The sequence below is a fragment of the Numenius arquata genome, chromosome 7 (genome assembly GCF_964106895.1).
Source record: "Numenius arquata chromosome 7, bNumArq3.hap1.1, whole genome shotgun sequence".
Taxonomy (NCBI): domain Eukaryota; kingdom Metazoa; phylum Chordata; class Aves; order Charadriiformes; family Scolopacidae; genus Numenius; species Numenius arquata.
The window spans coordinates 31459064-31472003 of record NC_133582.1 but is presented as its reverse complement, the minus strand read 5'-3'; the positions used below and the strand labels follow the sequence as shown (position 1 = coordinate 31472003).

The 12940-nt window shown below is 54.7% G+C and overlaps 1 protein-coding gene across 2 annotated transcripts; it reads left to right on the top strand.

The window, feature by feature from the left end:
- The first annotated feature begins 336 nt into the window (after window positions 1-336).
- Window positions 337-12814, top strand: CEP68 (centrosomal protein 68). Of its 2 annotated transcripts, none has more exons than XM_074150475.1 (7): window positions 337-431; window positions 5907-6335; window positions 6809-8239; window positions 9426-9548; window positions 9705-9801; window positions 10786-10940; window positions 12285-12814. In XM_074150475.1, the coding sequence occupies exons 2-7, from the start codon at window positions 5952-5954 to the stop codon at window positions 12333-12335; spliced, it is 2241 nt and encodes a 746-aa protein (XP_074006576.1). In that variant the 5' UTR covers window positions 337-431; window positions 5907-5951; the 3' UTR covers window positions 12336-12814. The 2 variants fall into 2 exon arrangements, with proteins under 2 accessions (XP_074006576.1, XP_074006577.1); XM_074150476.1 differs by lacking the exon at window positions 337-431 and adding an exon at window positions 4425-4687.
- Window positions 12815-12940: the final 126 nt, after the last annotated feature.

Genomic DNA, 12940 nt, shown 5'->3' with positions numbered 1-12940 from the left:
CGGCGGCGGCGGCCGCCGCTGGGTGGGTGCGGGCCGGGCCGCGGGGGCGGCGGAGGTGCCGGGGGGTGGGAGGGGGGAGCGGACAGGGACTGAAGCGGGGGGGGGGGGGGGACACGAGGAGCAGCCCCCGGGGCTCCCGTGGCGGGGGGAGAAAAGGGGGGGGGGGGAGGAAGCGGTCGGCTTGCCCTTTGGAAGCCCGTTCCCGTTACTCGCGGCGGGTCAGGGCATCCCCGGGGTGCGGTGCCCCCTCGGCTTTATCGCCTTTATCATTTCTTAGTTAATTGTTTTTTTGACGTTAATTTGCTAATTTATTTATTTAATTTTTTTTGCAGCTGTGGCAAGGCTTTTCGGGCAGAAAACATGCAAGGAAAGGAGCAAAAAAACCCAAACCCACCAAAGCTCCCCTCCCGCCGGCCTCAGACGTGAGAACGGTGGGTTTTTTATTTCCTCCCCCCCCCTCCCCCCCAAAAAAAAGAAATACCAAAAGAAAAAAAAGAAGCCTCCTCCCCAGCAACACCCGAACTGGTGGGAGATGGGGACTCGTCTGAGGGTTGGCTGCTCTTGCCGAGGTGCTCCTGCCGGGGGGCCGTGGGTGGGATGTCCCCCACCGGTGGGACGGAGCTCCCGTTGTGTCCCGTCTCCCCCCCCACCCCGGGTTTGGAGCGGCTCTTTAGCAGCTTTTCTTCTGGTGGTGTGAAAAAAGTTCGGGGGTCAGTCTTCTGGAGACATCCCTCCGGACCTTTCCCCCCCTTGGAAATGAAGGGAAGAGCTGTTCTTCAGCTTTTATCGGGGGGGGGGGGGGGGGGGGGGGGAAACAACCAAACCAACCCAAATCAGGCAGGAGTGTTCCATTTCCGTGCCGCCCCGTGGCTGGGGAGACGATGGAAGGCTGGGGTGTAGCCGGGATTCCTGGCCCTTTTTTCCATATGGTTTGAAGGCCCGTGGAAAGTCTCCACTGTGCCTAAAGCCGGGGGGGGGTCCCTTCCCCCGGAGCCGTGTTGGTCCTGCCTGAGGATGTGGGCTGGCTTCTCCTCCGTCAGGAGGGTTGGTCTTGATCCGCTGTCAGCCCGACCTCTGAATTTTAGGGTTTTGTGTTGGAAGATGGTGAGACACGTTGCTTTCGAGATGCTCTTGTAGTTGGGAGTTGCGCTTAGGGGCGGTAGCGTGTTCATTCTGCTTTTTAAATGTTGACTTCAGGGATGCAAAGGTGATGAGGGGCCTGGAGCATCTCCCTTACGAGGAGAGGCTGAGGGACTCGGGTCTTTTTAGTCTGGAGAAGAGAAGACTGAGGGGGGATCTGATCAATGCCTATAACTACTTAAAGGGTGGGTGTCAAGAAGATGGGGCCAGTCTTTTCAGTGGTGCTCAGGGATAGGACAAGAGGAAATGGGCACAAACTTGAATATAAGAAGTTCCACCTAAACATGAGGAGGAACTTCTTTACTTTGAGGGTGGCAGAGCACTGGAACAGGCTGCCCAGAGAGGCGGTGGAGTCTCCATCTCTGGAGACATTCAAACCCACCTGGACACGTTCCTGTGCGACCTGCTCTGGGTGGACCTGCTTTGGCAGGGGGGTTGGACTAGATGATCTCCAGAGGTCCCTTCCAACCCCATATCATCCTGTGATTCTGTGACTTTTTTGCCTGATCCTTCTGCGTACGGGTTGCGTGCGAGTTCCTCCTCTAACCTGCATCCAAGCGGGGTTGGATGTCCAGCTCCCCCCTGAAATCAATTGAAATCAGCTGCCTGAATTAGAGACCTTTCTTGAAAAGGCAGCAAAATCTCCGCTGGCCATTGGAATAGCCTTACAAATTCTGAAATAAGCAGATTTTACTCTCACTCCTGCACCTTGGCAGGTGTCCTGGTTTCTGTTTAGCTGCCAGCGAGCTTCTGGAGATGTCCTGAACCTATGCACCAGCATTTGCTCTTTCTTTAAAGAGCAGTGGCACCACAGAAACTTATATCACTGCCTGCTGCATCCGTAGGGTCAACAAATATATTTGTTGAGATATATTTGCTTATTTTATATGTAAGACCGTAAGGTCTTTGAAGTTCAGAATAGTTCAACCTTTGCGCTCCTGCATAGAGTTACAAAAATACCAGATGGGTTGTGACCTCTAATTTTTTTTTATATTTTTTGTTAATGTTGCTTAACACGTGCTTTTCAGATTTAAGGCTTCCAATTCAGATTAAGATTCTATATGTTTTTTGTAGTTGTTTTTACGGGGCTGGCTGACAGGCGACTCGAGCCACTGAATCTGATGGAGATGACGACGTTCAGCGTCACTCCGAGTTTAACGTGGCATCTGCTTAAAATAAAGAGGTACCGAGGTGTCGATCGTTACTTGCTGCACGCTCAGTTTAAAACTTTGAATTCTACTTTGGTGCCTTGTTAAGCTTTTCTTTATTTTATATATATATATAATTTTTTTTTTTTTAAAATCACTCCCCAGCCACAGAACTGATTGCCGAGGGGTTTATGTCCTAAGCTACAGGTGCCCAGCGCCCTCCTCCCCCTTCAGATTTATATTTCCTGGATCGTTTTTGGGTGAGCGGCGCTGCCAGTGTGTGCAAGGGGGGATTAGAGGCGGTGAGATGCCCATTCGTGTGATAATTACTGCCGTTCTCTGCTGAATCACCTTCTTCTTGTAACAGGGAGGGGGGGGGGGTGGGGGTGGTGTGAAAGTGACCAAAATAGTGAATTTGAAGCAGGCTCTTGGGCTCTGAAAGGGATCCTGGAATGTGACAAGTGATGTCCCTCAAGGGTCCGTGCTGGGACCAGTACTGTTTAACATTTTTATCAACGACATAGACAGAGGGATTGAGAGCACCATCAGCAAGTTTGCAGATGACACCAAGCTGTGTGGTGTTGTCGATACACCAGAGGGATGGGATGTCATTCAGAGGGACCTGGACAGGCTGGAGAGGTGGGCCCAGTTGAACCTCATGAGGTTCAACAAAAGCAAGTGCAGGATTCTGCACCTGGGAAGAAACAATCCTCGGTATAAATACAGCCTGGGGGATGAGGTATTAGAAAGCAGCCCTGAGGAAAGGGACTTGGGGGTGCTGATGGACGAGAAGCTGGACATGAGCAGGCAATGTGCTCTCGCAGCCCAGAAGGCCAATCGCATCCTGGGCTGCATCAAAAGAAGTGTTGCCAGCAGATCCAGAGAGGTGATTCTGCCACTTTGCTCTGCTCTGGTGAGACCTCACCTGGAGTACTGTGTGCAGGTCTGGAGCCCTCAATGTAGGAAGGACATGGACCTGATGGAGCAGGTCCAGAGGAGGGCCACCAAAATGATCAGGGGGCTGGAGCACCTCTGCTATGAGGACAGGCTGAGGGAGCTGGGGTTGTTCAGCTTGGAGGAAAGGAGGCTCCGGGGAGACCTCATAGCGGCCTTCCAGTACCTGAGGGGGGCCTACAGGAAGGCTGGGGAGGGTCTGTTTACAAAGGCCTGCAGCGACAGGACGAGGGGCAATGGTTTTAAGTTGGAGAAGGGGAGATTTAGATTGGATATTAGGAAAAAGTTCTTTACCATGAGGGTGGTGGAACACTGGAACAGGTTGCCCAGGGAGGTGGTTGAGGCCCCTTCCCTTGAGATATTCAAGGTGAAGCTCGACGAGGCCCTGGGCAACCTGGTCTAGTTGGGGGTGTCCCTGCTGACTGCGGGGAGGTCGGACTAGATGACCTTTGGAGGTCCCTTCCGGCCTGGACCAACCTATGAATCTATGAATGTAATACACCGTTTGTCACCCCGGCGGCTTCCTGCTCAGTGGGTTTGGGTCGGAAGAGGAGGAATCCAACCGGCGAGCCAAGTTTCTCCTCGTGGCCGAGGCCCTGCCTTTCAAAGCCAGTAAAGTAATATTATCTCCTGGGATTTTCTGGGCGTTTAAATGGCCTGTAAGTTGGATTTGGCATTCGATCCGCTAACGCTTGATGGCCTGACTGTCCCAACGGAACCGATGGGAGTCAGTGAAGGCCGGCGAGTAGGAGGGGGCTGCCTCCTGGGCTCAGGAGACCTCTGGCTTTAAAAATCTATACCATGGGTACGTGGAGAGATAATCCCACACGCGCTCCGTGGGAGACACAGGCGGGTTCCCGAGCAGTTCGGGATACTCTTTCCCTTAGCATCAGAAATCTACCTTGCGTGAAACAAGGCAGACGTTTTAAAGATATATATTGTCGTATAATGCGTAGGGAATTTAGCAGGGTAGGCTTATCAATGACGTTTGTTGCAATCTTGGGGGGGGTGGGAAGAGAGGAATTGTGTTGAGTTTAGGACGACGACGCCTGTAGGGTTGTGCTTGGCAGCGACTTCTTCAGCGGTCAAGGGGTTGAGTCCCGGTGTCGGCAGCGGGACGTGGCTTGCGTGGGGGGGGCTGGCAGGGCCCAGGCTTTACTTGCCCTCTCTGCAGCTGCCGCCGCCGAGCTGAATATAGCAGTGCGACAGGGAGCTCTCGGGACGGGGGGGGGGGAAGGGAAGGCGGCTGCGGTGCCTGCCACGGCTTGTGCCGGGGATTGAGTCTCCCTGGGAGACCCGGCTTGTGCCGGGGATTGGGTCTCCCCGGGAGACCCGCCGTGTCACCTCGCCGCCCTTTGTTCACCGGCGCGGGCTCTGCCCGTGGGACACCCCCTCCCCCCATCCCCCGGAGGGGTGGATCATAAAACCTTATCGTGACGGAGGGGGTGAGTACCAGCTTGTTTCCCACTTCCACGTATTGTTTGGGAATGCTTTCTTCCCTCCTTTTTTTTTTTTTTTAATTGTATTTCTTTTTAAGTTGAGTTTGCTGGCGATACTCTCTGTCGCTGGGTGAGTACGGGCAAAATCACTCTGCCAGGGTTTTCCTGATGCCGGCAGCCTGGCTCCAGGCTGGAGTTGCTGGAGAGGCTTTTGGCAGTGCCAAAGCAATTTGGATTTCGGCAGCGCCGGTTTCGATGCTCCGTGGGGAGCCCCGCGAGGTGTCCTTGCTGTCGAGAGTGTATTTTTGAGTCCTGCTGGCTCGGCAAATGCAAGCCGAGGCGCTCGGCTCTGGCCGGTGTTTGCGAAAGGAGATCTCCTGTTGGAGCTTTGGCTCCCCCTTGGGGAGTCGGTTTGGGCTCCCAATTCGGAATTGGCTCCCCTGGATTTGCCTCATCGTGTTGTTCCGCCGCAGCTCCTCGCTCCCGTCCAGCGTGGGCAGCGAAAGGGTGGTGGTGGAGCATCTCCGTGCCTGGAGCACCCGGGGCTCACACTTGGAGAATAATCACCTTAGAACGATTTGCCGCGAAAAATGTGTCATCGGTTGAGCAAGTATTTCCATTAATTAATTTCACAAAGAGTTCATTTCATGAATTGAGGCAGAAGCTGCAGAGCTAAGCGCCAGGTTTGGGATTTACAGCCTCCTGCCTCCCCCTCTAATTTATTATATATACCTTTCGCTTCTGGGTGGCTTCCATTGCAAGGTTTTGAGTCTGTCTCTCAAAAAGCCCTCAACTTTCCACCCCAACAGCCCTCAGGGCTCAGCCACGCTAATAGGTGCTTTATGTCCCAGTTAATGATGTCTCATTTGGGCCCAGCAACCTCATGGTGCACAAACTGTTTGTGAGACTGGCCATTAATTCAGGAGAGAGCCGCACCGTGCCAGCGAGGTATAAGGTATATATGCACCGTGTGGCCAGGAGCTTTAATTAGATTTTTCTCTGTGCGTCGTGTCCTTGAAACCAGAAGGCAAAGCGCTGCCGGGACGCACGGGTTTGCTCTTTCCTCTGTCCCACTCGATGCACTGAGATGCGGCTTTATGATTTTTGGGGTCTGACCCAGAATACGCTTAAGCTCGTGGTTATTAGACTATACCCAGTTTCTTCACTTTGACCTGGAGACGAGGGGGAACAGCAAGTTGCCGCTACCGTGCGTTGTGTATTTCAGAGAGCCCGAGGCTTGGCATCGTCTTGCGGAAGAAGTTCTGTCCCAATGGCCGTGGATGTGGGGAAATCACCTTCTGAAGCCTCGCTGAGCAGGAATGCCAAGGGTGATGGTCGTTGGGACTGCGCAGAGGTGGAGATGGACTACCCAGAGCTAGCAGACAGCCTGCGACAGCTTTTAGGGGCAGAGGAAGCCAAGCCCTGCCCGCAAGGGACGGAGAGCGTGGCAATGAGCAGACGCGGCCACTTGGCCACTGGTGTTACCCAGGGAGGCTCAAGCTACCACCGAGAAGCCCCTTCAGAATCCGTGTCCAGATTTCCCAGAGCAAGAGCAAGCCTCTCGGAGACAGAGACGTTAATTTATAGAGCTGACGATGACGGTGATGTGCATCGTCATGGTGGCTACCGGTGCCTTTCCTCCGGAGAGCAGCAGGTGAGAGGGCCGGATGTGCAGGTGTTGCTGCATCTCTGGGAAGTTCCAAGCGAGGTGGGGACTCGTTTGTCTGGGCTGACCTATCAAGGGCTTCCCATCTCCTCCTGCCCATGGGCTAAGCCATGCGGTGGGGAAGGGCTTGGGCTCGAATTCCTGAGCTCCATTCCTGTATTGCCGCTGTGGAGCTGGGAAGTTGCTCTGGTCGGGGCTCCTTAAACAGGTGCCTCTTGCTGCCAAATGACTTGTGAAGCTTCCCAAGCCCTTAAAAGCAAGCCCCACTCTGGGTTCTGGGCAGCTGTGTGTCATCCTGCTGATGGAAGAGTTCCCCTTCCAGCCTCTCCTCACAGCAGGTCCAGGGCTGGGCTTTTATCTCCATGTTCCCGGCTCAAAGGAGCCTTTTATCTGGATGCTGTGCTTCATTTTATCCATCCCTTTCTCCCTCCCTTTCCTTTTTCCCCCCTGTCCTCAAGCAGGTGAAGACATCAGGCTGTTGGGAGCCAGCATCCAGCCCCCCCAGCCAGCGCAGCTCTGCAGAGGAGAGCATCCTCGCCGGCAGCAGCCACGATGCCCATGCCGGCCGGCGGAGCCGCAGGCTGGGAGCTCCATCCCCGTTTTCCTCCACCCCTGAGCTCCTGCGGCCCCAAACCCCTCTCAGCCCCGAGAGCGCCCTGCGGAGCCACTCCGCGTCCAGCTTCTCCGCTCTGTCTTCCGAAGAAAATGGCCTCTCCGAAGGGCTGTCCCAAAGCTTGCCAGCCAGCGTGGACGTGCCTTCTCCTGTGGCCACCGCTGCCCGGGACCCGTGCCGTCGGAGGGGTGCGGCAGAAGGCAGGGTACACAAGCCCTTCAGTCCTCTGCTCGATGACGGTGCCATGGTGGAGCGCATCAGGGGGATGTCATCCTACCAAGCTGATTACTGGGCCTGTGCCATACCGGATTCGTTACCCCCATCTCCTGACCGTCACTCGCCCCACTGGAACCCCAATAAAGAGTATGAGGACTTGCTGGATTACGCTTATCCGCTGAAGCCAAGGTACAAGCTGGGAAAGGTGCCGGAGCCTTTCCTCCATGACTCAGGGATAGGTTTGGACAGCTTTTCTGTTTCCCCCGAGGGCACGTCGAGGTCCACCAGCATCTACAGCCGAGGTGGGCAGGCTCGGGGAAGCGGAGAAAACGGACGTCGGAGGTTCGTGGCCTCTGCAGCGAGGTCCTCCACCCCAGGGCCTGGAAAAAGAGGCTGCTCAGGAGCTGGCTCGTCCTATGAACCTTTACCTGTTGCAAAGAGCACTTCCTCTCATCCTTCTAGAGGTCTTGCTAAGGATGTAACGACGGAATCAGCTGGGCTGGGTTCACCTGGCCGCCCCGCTGCGGGTGGGAGAAGCTGGTGTACCCAAGGGAGCCCCTTCCCAAACCACAAAGGGCAGGCGAAAAGCATTAATGGGTTTTTACCTACAACGCGAGTGCTCCCTCTAAGGAAAGAGTGGGAGGATGACGAAGAATTTCTCTCCCTGCCTCCCAGACTGCGGGAGCTGGAAAGGCTGGCTCAGTTCTTATCCGATCTTTCCTTAACTATAAGGACGCCTGGGCACGACCACCGTAACCTGCCCTGTCGCAGCGAGGGCGGGCAGCCCCTTTCCTCTGCGTTGGCTCCTTTGGGAGAAGCAGGTGGCAGGGACAAAAGAGGGAATATCGAGGATTATGCTGGGCTGTGGCACCCCTGCAGCTCTCGAAAGCTAAGCTGGGAAAACAGTGGATGGTGCGGCCAGATCCATAGGGATCCTCTGCAGCGGCTTCGTCTACCGACCGGTCTGGGGGACACATTGGATGGGACCCACCTAAATGAACCGCGGGTGAAGGGGCATCCGAAGAAGAGCCACCAAGGCGAGTCCCTCGCCCAGTGCGTTAAGGTAGGCTGAGAATGAGGAAATAAAGTTTATTATGGGAAGATCTGGCATAAAACATCTTTGTATTTATGGCACAATTAATTAAGGCTTCCCCTTCTGCATGATGCGGGGGGGGGCTCACCGGAGTGGATAATTTTTTCTGATGGAGTGGGAGCCCGTCTGGCTTTTCCTGGGGCTCGGCGTCGGGGGGACGTGTGGCTCTCGGTGTCCCCCAATCCCCCCTGTCCCGCAGCAGCGGGAAGAGCCTGGAGCTGGGGCTGGACTGGTGTGAAACCCAGGGTTTGCTGCCTGTCCCGTCGCTCCGGCTATTTAATGCAGCAGGGCCGGACTCTCCCTTCAGCCCCAGGCTGGGTCCTGCTTAAGGGTATAATAATAAGGCCGAGTGGAACCGGCAGGATTTCTCTGAAGAGTTTCCCGATTGTTTTGTGAATTTTTTATTTTTCAGGCAAGTGATGCCTGGGCTCTTTGCAAGAGAGTAAATTATTATAGTGCACACGGCTGCAAGCACCAGTGCGCCTCATCCCCTCCTCTTGTACGGCAGTAGCTCTTCTGATATAAAAGGGTCTTTTCTCCCGTCAGCACTAGGGTGTATCTATCGCCCCAAACCAGGGAGAAGCAGCTCAGTTTTAGAGCAAAACCCTGACTCCCGAGGAGCAGGACCGGGCTGGAATCTGGTTTCGGTGTGAGCAGAGGCCCCCTGGGTTTCCTGCAGCCTCTTACAAAAATAATCCCTTACCGAGAGGCTTTAAAAATAAATGAAAGCGCTTAATTGGACGAGACAAACCCTTGGGGGAAAAGCAACTGCAAATTAACCGCACGGCTCCAGAGAAGAGGAGGGTGTCTCCTCGGCTGGGAGGTGGTGGAGGCAAACCCCTTCCTTCAGCCTGGGTGCCACTGGCTTCCGACGCCTCTGTGTGGCAGCCATTTCAGGGTGACCCTCAATTCTTGCCACCCAGTGAGTTTTGGGGCATGTGTGTACTTAGGGGTTTAATTTGCTTTTTGCCTTTTTTTTCCCTTTTCCCGTCGACCCTTGTTTTCCCAAGCTCGGGGATGTGTGTGTGTGCTGAGGGGAGAGCAGGAGGGAGCATGGGCTTCCTGAAACGCCGCTGGCTCACCTACTGCTGACCCTCCTCCGTCTTTGTTGCAGAAATAGATAAGTAACCCCTTTTCGTTATGCTTCGTTAAGTAGATGTTTTGCTGCCAGCTGGAAGAGCTCATTCGCTGGCTGTACACGGTCGCAGATATCACCGAGGGCTGGGTACCACCCTCGCCGGACACCGAGAGCCTGAAGGCATCGCTGCGCCGCTGCTCGGTGGGTGTCACCGCTGGCTTTTCTCCCCCCTCTTCGGTGCAGCTCTTTCCTGGGGGAAACGGCTCCCCAGGCAACCTGCCCCAGGTGTGTCTCTTCCAAAAAAAACAAACACCACAACCCTTCTCAGCAGCGCTCCTCTTCTCCTTCCCTTCCCAGGAGTTCAGGAAAGATGTGGCCAACCACCGGAGCCTGACGGAGAGCGTGCTGGAGAGGGGAGAAGCTCTCCTCAACTGCATGGCCTCAAGTTCTCCAGGTGAGGGGGAGCCCATGTGTCACGGACACAGCCAGTGTGCTGGCAGCCCAAAAAGCCCCCCACATCCTGGGCTGCATCCCCAGCAGCGTGGCCAGCAGGGCGAGGGGGGGGATTCTGCCCCTCTGCTCCGCTCTGGGGAGACCCCCCCTGCAGTGCTTCCTCCAGCTCTGGGGCCACCAACATCAGAAGGACATGGAGCTGTTGGAGAGGGGCCAGAGGAGGCCATGGAGATGCTGTGAGGGCTGGAGCCCCTCTGCTGTGAGGACAGGCTGAGAGAGTTGGGGGGTTCAGCCTGGAGAAGAGAAGGCTCCGGGGAGACCTTAGAGCCCCCTCCAGTCCCTAAAGGGGGCTCCAGGAAAGCTGGGGAGGGACTCTTGATCAGGAAGGGGAGCCATAGGATGAAAGGGAATGGTTTTAAACTGAAAGAGGGGAGATTGAGATGAGATCTGGGGAAGAACTTCTTTGCTGTGAGGGTGGTGAGAGCCTGGCCCAGGTTGCCCAGAGAAGCTGTGGCTGCCCCATCCTTGGAGGGGTTCAAGGCCAGGTTGGACGGGGCTTGGAGCAACCTGGTCTGGTGGGAGGTGTCCCTGCCCAGGGCAGGGGAGTTTGGAACGAGATGATCTTTAAGGTCCCTTCCAACTCTAACCGTTCTATGATGCGTCTGCTCCCCCGAAATCCCCCGCCCCTCCTGGGTGGGCAGAGTTTGCCATTCAGTGAATGGGAGCGAAAAGGGTTTTTACACCCCTGCTGCTGCCCGGAGACGTGGGGGTTTGAAGGAATTAACACTCGAGCGCTTCCAGCTGCACCCTGCCTTGGCCCTTGCCTTGCTCCGTACCTTCCATCGTGGGAGATGGGTGTGATTCTACCTCTTTATGTGTCCCTTCTTAGGTTTTTGTCTTTATCCCACTGGGATAAAGATGTGGGAGGAGGTGATTCCCGAACTGTCACCGTTCTGCCGCCTTCATCCTGCGTTTTGTTTTCCAGCTCTGAAAGACACGCTGGGTTTGATTGCCAAACAGTCGGCGGAGCTAGAAAGCCACGTGGAGCGCCTGTACGAGTCTGTGAGAGCTGCCATGGGTTCCGGGCAGGGGCAGGACGGACCGGAGGATGGGGGGGTGCAGCAGACGGGTGCCCAGTGGGTAAGTGGGGGCCACAAACCACCCTTTCTGGGGTTTGGGGAGAGAGAGGGAGGGTTAGGAGGAGAAACACTTAAATTAGCAAACACTATATACCTCAGGCTTTCACAGAATCACATGGGGTTGGAAGGGACCTCTGGAGATCATCCAGTCCAACCCCCCTGCTAGAGCAGGGTCACCCAGAGCAGGTTGCACAGGAACGTGTCCAGGCGGGGTTTGAATGTCTCCAGAGACGGAGACTCCACCACCTCTCTGGGCAGCCTGTTCCAGGGCTCTGCCACCCTCAAAGTGAAGAAGTTCCTCCTCAAAGTATCCTCCTTTAGTATCATTTCTTTTAATCTGATGTTTGGAAAGCCTAAGAGGAGAAGAAAGTGAGGGCGAGCTCAAAATAGATGCCCCACCATCTCTGACCGTGTGTTGGGGGGGGAGCAGGGTGTCGGGGAAGCAGCTGATGAAACCCAAGAGGGGGCCGAGAGCGATGGCAGCGCCTCGGAGGGAGGTCACTGTCACTCGGGGTGGGGGGGTGGGACAGCAGGCACAGAGGCTGCCGAAATCACTCGGACAGCGAGGGCAGGTGGGAAAGGGCAATTTTTTTTGGTTGGTTGGGTTGGGTTTGGTTTTTTTTCTCCACTTCTTTTTTTTTTTTCCGGGAAGGGAAGGGGAGTGAATTCGGGTGTAAAAATATGGGCTAGAAAACATGCTGGCTGACTTCTTGAACATCTTCCTTCAAAGAAAACTGCAGAGACAGCCGCGTTTCAGGCACGTTAGTGTAAAGGGGCAGAGATGAGCGTGGTGGCCGAGGTGGGGAGGGGGTCAGAGCAGCGTAAATGGGGGGAGCAGCTGGGGGCTGCAGAGCCCTCAGCCAGGCGGGCAGCGATGGGGAACCACCATCAAACGCTGTCTGCACCAAAGAACCCCCCGGGGCGTTGAGCAGAGTGCTGGGGCCAGAGCAGTCGGAAGGCTTCCGACACCATGAGGCAGGAATTTAGGAACTGCAGGAAAACCTTGCCCTCCCTCCACCCTCCTCCTCCTCCTCCTCCTCCTTTTCCTCTTCCTCCTCCTTCTCCTCCGCCATCAGCTCAGATCTCCCCGTGGCCCACGCCTTCAAACTGGAAATTGCAGAGGGGAACCAAAAAAAAATTATTCTTTAGAGGGACGTAACAGGGTCTTAAGCGGGTTAATATACATCCTTATGTGTCTTTTAAGCAGGTTAATATACATCCTTATGTGTTTATACACTACCAAGGGTGTGATTTCAGCACAGTCGGGGGGGGGGGGTTGGAGGGGGGTTATTGGTTTGCAGCTGTAGCATGATAAATTAAAATTTAATTAATTTTGCTATTTCAGGTGCTGCCTGCGTCGGCCCTGGGCTTTGCGAGCCGGGCACGGGAGGACTGAGAAGAGCAGTGAGGAAGAGCCAAAGCACCGTGTTCGGGGCCAGCCTGGCCCGAGCTCACCTTGGTGGGGAGTTGTTTTTCAACCGTGACTTGAGAAACCCCCCCGTGCAGCTCGCCTGTTTGGCTCCTGGGAGGGCTCACTAATAGCCCCCGCTGTGGAGGGGAGGTTTGCGCGTGAGGAACGTAGAGCCGGCCTTTTTTCTGTGACTTTGTTGTTGGTTTTTGTTGTTTGTTTTTTTTTTTAATGTAGTTTTCCTGTTTTTTTGTTTTTTATTGGCGTGGCCTGTCCCACGCATTAGCAAAACGTCAGGAATAGGCTGGGTTTTCATGTTTTGTTATTTTTTTTTTTTTTTTTTTTTAACTGAGTAATCCATAGCGTGCCGTGCAACTCGCTTTTAAGTAAAAAAAGAAAAAAAAAAACCAAAAAAAAAAGTGTTGATTTTTAATAGCTGCCTTCTCCTAGTTTGTTTAATGCTCTTCAAAAAAAAAAAAAAAAATAAATAAAAAGGTGCCAGAAGCCAAGAAATAGCAACTCCTGGCTCTTGGGAGCAAAGGGACCTTGTGTCCGTAACACCCGGTCCCTGCGGAAGCAGAGCCTCTTTAACT

Bases quoted from the DNA above. Each gene is read 5' to 3' on its own strand.
- CEP68 (XM_074150475.1), top strand. From the start codon at position 5,952: ATGGCCGTGGATGTGGGGAAATCACCTTCTGAAGCCTCGCTGAGCAGG. The intron at 9,802-10,785 runs GTGAGGGGGAGC...TTTGTTTTCCAG, and splicing joins CATGGCCTCAAGTTCTCCAG to CTCTGAAAGACACGCTGGGT. The intron at 10,941-12,284 runs GTAAGTGGGGGC...TTGCTATTTCAG, and splicing joins AGCAGACGGGTGCCCAGTGG to GTGCTGCCTGCGTCGGCCCT.